At 44.3% G+C, this 7,460-nt stretch overlaps 1 protein-coding gene across 1 annotated transcript in view; it reads left to right on the top strand.

Annotated features, from left to right (window-relative positions):
- LOC117808824 (inositol hexakisphosphate and diphosphoinositol-pentakisphosphate kinase 1-like) overlaps positions 1–7,460 on the top strand; it is a gene marked incomplete at its 5' end in the record, with an annotated part of 25,501 nt that overhangs the window by 6,518 nt on the left and 11,523 nt on the right. Inside the window, 2 exons of the mRNA XM_034678495.1 lie at positions 3,312–3,322; positions 3,997–4,059. Coding sequence (XP_034534386.1) covers positions 3,312–3,322; positions 3,997–4,059 — 74 coding nt within the window. The remainder of the gene's footprint in view (positions 1–3,311; positions 3,323–3,996; positions 4,060–7,460) is intronic.

The raw sequence follows: 7,460 nt of genomic DNA, 5'->3' as shown, positions 1-7,460 counted from the left end.
CCCTCTGATGTCCAGCAGGGGGCGTCTGGTTGTTTATCAGTCTGCTCCTCCTCCTCAGCTGATTTGTCCTCGGTAAACACGAACAGGTTTATGGTCTCAGTCTGCTTCCATGGAGCAGGATGTTCATGTAGGAAGTGATGGTCCCATTCAGAGTCACAGAGTCCAGGAAGAGGGGGAGGAGTCAGACTGGGGACACCTGGGACTGACACCACCTGAGACATATCCCACTCAGACCGTCAGCAGTCCAGTTACAGCCAGGGATGAAGAGAGACCGTGGCTGGACCCGCTTCTTATACCCAGTCTGTGATGAAGGACACATGATGCAGAAACAAGGAGCAGAGTCCAGGACAGGGACAGCAGATTCACAGAGTCCAGGACAGAGACAGCAGACTGACAGAGTCCAGGACAGAGACAGCAGATTCACAGAGTCCAGGACAGGGACAGCAGATTCACAGAGTCCAGGACAGAGACAGCAGACTCACAGAGTCCAGGACAGAGACAGCAGATTCACAGAGTCCAGGACAGAGACAGCAGACTCACAGAGTCCAGGACAGGGACAGCAGATTCACAGAGTCCAGGACAGAGACAGCAGACTCACAGAGTCCAGGACAGAGACAGCAGATTCACAGAGTCCAGGACAGAGACATTAGATTCACAGAGTCCAGGACAGGGACAGCAGATTCACAGAGTCCAGGACAGAGACAGCAGACTCACAGAGTCCAGGACAGGGACAGCAGATTCACAGAGTCCAGGACAGAGACAGCAGACTCACAGAGTCCAGGACAGAGACAGCAGATTCACAGAGTCCAGGACAGAGACAGCAGATTCACAGAGTCCAGGACAGAGACAGCAGATTCACAGAGTCCAGGACAGAGACAGCAGATTCACAGAGTCCAGGACAGAGACATTAGATTCACAGAGTCCAGGACAGAGACAGTAGGACATGCACACGGAGTCTGTGGAGGCTTCAGTATCAGGAAGCAGAGATCAGGTAAGGACAGGTAGTCTGAGGCCTGTCTCAAAGCTGGATCTGATGAGTCTTTTTCTTAGATCCTGTATATCAGTACATGTCCCTCAGACCCCCCCATTACCACATCAGGACCCTCCATGTGTTTGTGTTCATGGTCTATCATAGCTGCACCGCCAGCTCCTTCTGTGATACTTTGAAGAGCATCAGGGTCACCTGAGGTTGTTTCACGTCTGTCCCCCCTGACCCCTCAGACGGACTAACTCTATACACTGACCCATCAGACGGACTGGCTCTAAATCCTGACCCCTCAGACGGACTAACTCTATACACTGACCCATCAGACGGACTGACTCTAAAGCCTGACCCATCAGACGGACTGACTCCAAACCCTGACCCATCAGACAGACTGACTCTAAACCCTGACCCATCAGACGGACTGACTCCAAACCCTGACCCATCAGACAGACTGACTCTAAACCCTGACCCATCAGACGGACTGATTCCAAACCCTGACCCATCAGACGGACTGACTCTAAATCCTGACCCATCAGACGGACTGACTCTAAAGCCTGACCCATCAGACGGACTGGCTCTAAATCCTGACCCATCAGACGGACTGACTCTAAAGCCTGACCCATCAGACGGACTGACTCCAAACCCTGACCCATCAGACGGACTGACTCTAAACCCTGACCCTCCTGCTACAGCAGGTGTGTTCCTCTTCCAGCAGCAGGTGTGTTCCTCCTGCAGCAGCAGGTGTGTTCCTCCTGCAGCAGGTGTGTTCCTCCTGCAGCAGCAGGTGTGTTCCTCCTGCAGCAGCAGGTGTGTTCCTCCTGCAGCAGCAGGTGTGTTCCTCCTGCAGCAGGTGTGTTCCTCCTGCAGCGGGTGCGTTCCTCCTGCAGCGGGTGTGTTCCTCCTGCAGCGGGTGTGTTCCTCCTGCAGCAGGTGTGTTCCTCCTGCAGCAAGTGTGTTCCTCCTGCAGCGGGTGTGTTCCTCCTGCAGCGGATGTGTTCCTCCTGCAGCAGGTGTGATCCTCCTGCAGCAAGTGTGTTCCTCCTGCAGCGGGTGTGTTCCTCCTGCAGCAGGTGTGTTCCTCCTGCAGCGGGTGTGTTCCTCCTGCAGCAGGTGTGTTCCTCCTGCAGCAGGTGTGTTCCTCCTGCAGCGGGTGTGTTCCTCCTGCAGCAGGTGTGTTCCTCTTGCAGCAAGTGTGTTCCTCCTGCTGCGGGTGTGTTCCTCCTGCAGCAGGTGTGTTCCTCCTGCAGCGGGTGTGATCCTCCTGCAGCGGGTGTGATCCTCCTGCAGCAGGTGTGTTCCTCCTGCAGCGGGTGTGTTCCTCCTGCAGCGGGTGTGCTCCTCCTGCAGCAGGTGTGTTCCTCCTGCAGCGGGTGTGTTCCTCCTGCAGCGGGTGTGTTCCTCCTGCAGCGGGTGTGATCCTCCTGCAGCGGGTGTGATCCTCCTGCAGCAGGTGTGTTCCTCCTGCAGCAAGTGTGTTCCTCCCGCAGCGGGTGTGTTCCTCCTGCAGCGGGTGTGTTCCTCCTGCAGCAGGTGTGATCCTCCTGCAGCAGGTGTGTTCCTCCTGCAGCAGCAGGTGTGTTCCTCCTGCAGCAGCAGGTGTGTTCCTCCTGCAGCGGGTGTGTTCCTCCTGCAGCGGGTGTGTTCCTCCTGCAGCGGGTGTGTTCCTCCTGCAGCAGGTGTGTTCCTCCTGCAGCAAGTGTGTTCCTCCTGCAGCAGGTGTGTTCCTCCTGCAGCAAGTGTGTTCCTCCTGCAGCAGCAGGCGTGTTCCTCCTGCAGCAGCAGGCGTGTTCCTCCTGCAGCAGCAGGTGTGTTCCTCCTGCAGCAGCAGGTGTGTTCCTCCTGCAGCAGCAGGTGAACAGGCTGTTACGTCTGCAACCTGATCCCTCATGGATCAAAGTGAGTCCACTAACAGGTCTTGTTTTGGTCCCTGACAGGCTCAGGTTGTTATTCTAAGAGAGCATTTCAGAAAGGATCCCTGCAGTGAGAGAGCTTTATGAGGAAGAGGAAGATGAACCACACACACACACACACACACACACACACACACACACACAGAGGGGAACAGGAGGTTACCTCACAGAGCTCAGGATAGCTGGGGTTAGTTTGAATAAAGGCCTGTTATAAGAAAAGGATTTCCTCTTTGACCTTTTGGCACGTCTGCAGTTTAACTTCTCTCTGCAGGTGAAGTTTATTACTTCTCTCTCTGTATCTGTGTTCAAACATTCTTCAGACTGCTGTTGGAATAATATTAAAGTAAGCGCTGACGTTGTTTCCTAACATGCTGCTCTGCTCAGCCCTGACATGTACGTCTGGTGTCGTCCACTAGGTGTCACCGTGGTATCATCATACCGTCTCCTCACATGTAGGCCTGCTGTTAGTCTGTGTCATCCATCTTGTTTCACCTCATTTAAAGAATCTGATGAAGCTCTGTAGTCCTGATCCAGTCCTGTTCACACACATGGCTCTGTCAGTGTTTCACTGAGGATGCTGTTAGTGTCATTTATTCACATTTTATGCCACAGTGAAGCGTCTTAATGCTGCTCAGGTTCACCTCCTGTCGTCTGTGTCTCAGTGTGTGACAGACAGCCTGTCGGTGTTGTAGCTGGGAGTAGTTGTTATTGTCTTGGATAGAGCTCATGCAGGAAGAGGAGAGGAAGGCTTAAATTCAGGCCTGGATATTGGTTTTTTTTTCTGTGGGTTTTGGATTTCTTTTTGTGTATTCTTTATCTCCTGATTTTAACATTTCATCTCACTTTGTCATGAGAAGATGTTCCTCCCATCTGTTGCCCCACAGCCATCTTTAAGCATCTCTAACCATCTTCAGACATCAGTTAAACACCTGAGTTACAACATGAACAGGTAGTTGTCATCCTTTAAACACTGTGTGTCAGGTGTTACTTGATCCTTTCTTCAGTGCGTCCACATTAGACAGAGCAGGGAAATGATCAAACATGACCAACAGTGTCTGTGGCTCATAGTAACACTAGTGAACTTTTGTTTTATTTCCTCAGAGTTGTTGTCTATGCCGGCAGTAAAACGATTTTCTGTGTCGTTTGCAAAGTATCCGACTAATGGTACGTCTGCTTCTTTCAAGTATTTCTCCACTTCACCTCCCTCTGTCTGCATGTCTTCGATCTTTTCTTTTTGGACCTTGGGTTGTTGTCTTTTCCACATGGCCCTCCAGCATTCCAGGTTTCAGGTTTTTTTTCTAATGGTTGTAATTTTTGTTATTTACCCATATGCTTTGGACTCTTACTTTTCTAACACTACCTGACATTCTCTTTCTAACCAGGGTTCCCACTGGTCATTGAATGTGTGAAATGCAAAGATATCGCAGATAGGGAATGTCAGCTCATTCTTACAAAGTGGCCATAGACCTCTTAAAATAAACAGCAGATATTAAGGGGAATAACTTCCTATTTATCATCTTGTTTTAGCGTGTTTAACTGCGCATCGGTTCACCTCTTCAGCTATGTTCAGACAAAAAGCAAAGTAACTATTCACATAATGTATGTAAAAGTTCCTGGTCTTATATATCAAGCTAGAGTCTGACGAAACTTTGGAGAAACTTTTTAATATGCACACAATGTTTTTAAGAAACACAACAAACTCTAATTAAATCACATTAACATGTTTACTGTCATTAAATCACAGTAACATGTTTACTGTCATTAAATCACAGTAACATGTTTACTGTCATTAAATCACAGTAACATGTTTACTGTCATTAAATCACATTAACATGTTTACTGTCATTAAATCACAGTAACATGTTTACTGTCATTAAATCACAGTAACATGTTTACTGTCATTAAATCACATTAACATGTTTACTGTCATTAAATCACATTAACATGTTTACTGTCATTAAATCACAGTAACATGTTTACTGTCATTAAATCACAGTAACATGTTTACTGTCATTAAATCACATTAACATGTTTACTGTCATTAAATCACAGTAACATGTTTACTGTCATTAAATCACAGTAACATGTTTACTGTCATTAAATCACATTAACATGTTTACTGTCATTAAATCACATTAACATGTTTACTGTCATTAAATCACAGTAACATGATTACTGTCATTAAATCACAGTAACATGATTACTGTCATTAAATCACAGTAACATGATTACTGTCATTAAATCACAGTAAAATGTTTACTGTCATTAAATCACATTAACATGTTTACTGTCATTAAATCACAGTAACATGTTTACTGTCATTAAATCACATTAACATGTTTACTGTCATTAAATCCCAGTAACATGTTCACTGTCATTAAATCACATTAACATGTTTACTGTCATTAAATCACAGTAACATGTTTACTGTCATTAAATCACAGTAACATGTTTACTGTCATTAAATCCCAGTAACATGTTTACTGTCATTAAATCACATTAACATGTTTACTGTCATTAAATCACAGTAACATGTTTACTCACATTAAATCACAGTAACATGTTTACTGTCATTTAATCACATTAACATGTTTACTGTCATTAAATCCCAGTAACATGTTCACTGTCATTAAATCACATTAACATGTTTACTGTCATTAAATCACAGTAACATGTTACTGTCATTAAATCACAGTAACATGTTTACTGTCATTAAATCACATTAACATGTTACTGTCATTAAATCACATTAACATGTTTACTGTCATTAAATCACAGTAACATGTTACTGTCATTAAATCAAAGTAACATGTTACTGTCATTAAATCACATTAACATGTTACTGTCATTAAATCACATTAACATGTTTACTGTCATTAAATCACAGTAACATGTTTACTGTCATTAAATCACATTAACATGTTTACTGTCATTAAATCACAGTAACATGTTTACTGTCATTTAATCACATTAACATGTTTACTGTCATTAAATCACAGTAACATGTTTACTGTCATTAAATCACAGTAACATGTTTACTGTCATTAAATCACATTAACATGTTTACTGTCATTAAATCACATTAACATGTTTACTGTCATTAAATCACATTAACATGTTTACTGTCATTAAATCACAGTAACATGTTTACTGTCATTAAATCACAGTAACATGTTTACTGTCATTAAATCACATTAACATGTTTACTGTCATTAAATCACAGTAACATATTTACTGTCATTAAATCACATTAACATGTTTACTGTTATTAAATCACAGTAACATGTTTACTGTCATTAAATCACAGTAACATGTTTACTGTCATTAAATCACAGTAACATGTTTACTGTCATTAAATCACAGTAACATGTTTACTGTCATTAAATCACATTAACATGTTTACTGTCATTAAATCACATTAACATGTTTACTGTCATTAAATCACATTAACATGTTTACTGTCATTAAATCACAGTAACATGTTTACTGTCATTAAATCACAGTAACATGTTTACTGTCATTAAATCACATTAACATGTTTACTGTCATTAAATCACAGTAACATGTTTACTGTCATTAAATCACATTAACATGTTTACTGTCATTAAATCACATTAACATGTTTACTGTCATTAAATCAAATTAACATGTTTACTGTCATTAAATCACAGTAACATGTTTACTGTCATTAAATCCTCTCATCTCAGATTTGAGTTGAGAGGGGGACATTTGTTCAGTGTTAGGGGGCGGAGCCAGGAGATGGCATAGGATGGTTTGGGGTAAGCCCCAAATGTTAACCATTAACGTCTCCACCATCACCGGATCCGTTAACACCTGTCCACCTGAGCCACATAAGACAGGATGAGTCACACTTCATGTGACTTCCCCTCCCTGCAGGAGACTGATGTCTGTAACCAGCATCACTGGAGACGTCTGATGTTTGAACCTCTCCCCCTCCTCGTGTTCTTGGGGGGAAGAAGTGTTTCTCTGAGCCAAAGATGGGAACCCTGTTTACATCCTGCATACTGTCTGTTCATTACCACCTGCTTATTCTTCTCGTCTCAGGTGTGTGTGTGTGTGTGTGTGTGTGTGTGTGTGTGTGTGTGTGTGTGTGTGTGTGTGTGTGTGTGTGTGTGTGTGTGTGTGTGTGTGTGTGTGTGTGTGTGTGTCTGCATGTGTACACAGTAAAGACCTGAAACACACCTCTCAGCATCATTGAGCTCTTTGTTAGAACTCCAGCAGCATCACATAAATGTTCAACCCTTCATTTCCCCTCCTCGTCTTCCTCAGGAGATTCAGTCTTTATTGAAAACCTGAGCAGTGACAGATGAAGGGTTAAAACATGCTCCCCCTCATGTCCTGTGTCTGTCCTGAAGCTGTCAGCAGTCATGGTCACACAGCGCAGGTGTGTGTGTGTTCAGTGTGTGGAATGGATGAGGAGGATGAGGCGTCTCTTCTTCCCTCTGGATCATTTCAGAGAGAAGACGTCTGAGTGGTCATGGACTTGCTGGTTTCTGTCCTTCAGCTCCGCCTGAACATGAGGGGCGGTGTTAACTGGTTTTAAT

Source organism: Notolabrus celidotus, unplaced genomic scaffold (genome assembly GCF_009762535.1).
Source record: "Notolabrus celidotus isolate fNotCel1 unplaced genomic scaffold, fNotCel1.pri scaffold_158_arrow_ctg1, whole genome shotgun sequence".
NCBI lineage: Eukaryota > Metazoa > Chordata > Actinopteri > Labriformes > Labridae > Notolabrus > Notolabrus celidotus.
Note: the sequence above shows the minus strand (reverse complement) of the source record. Positions and strands in the feature narration are given on the sequence as shown.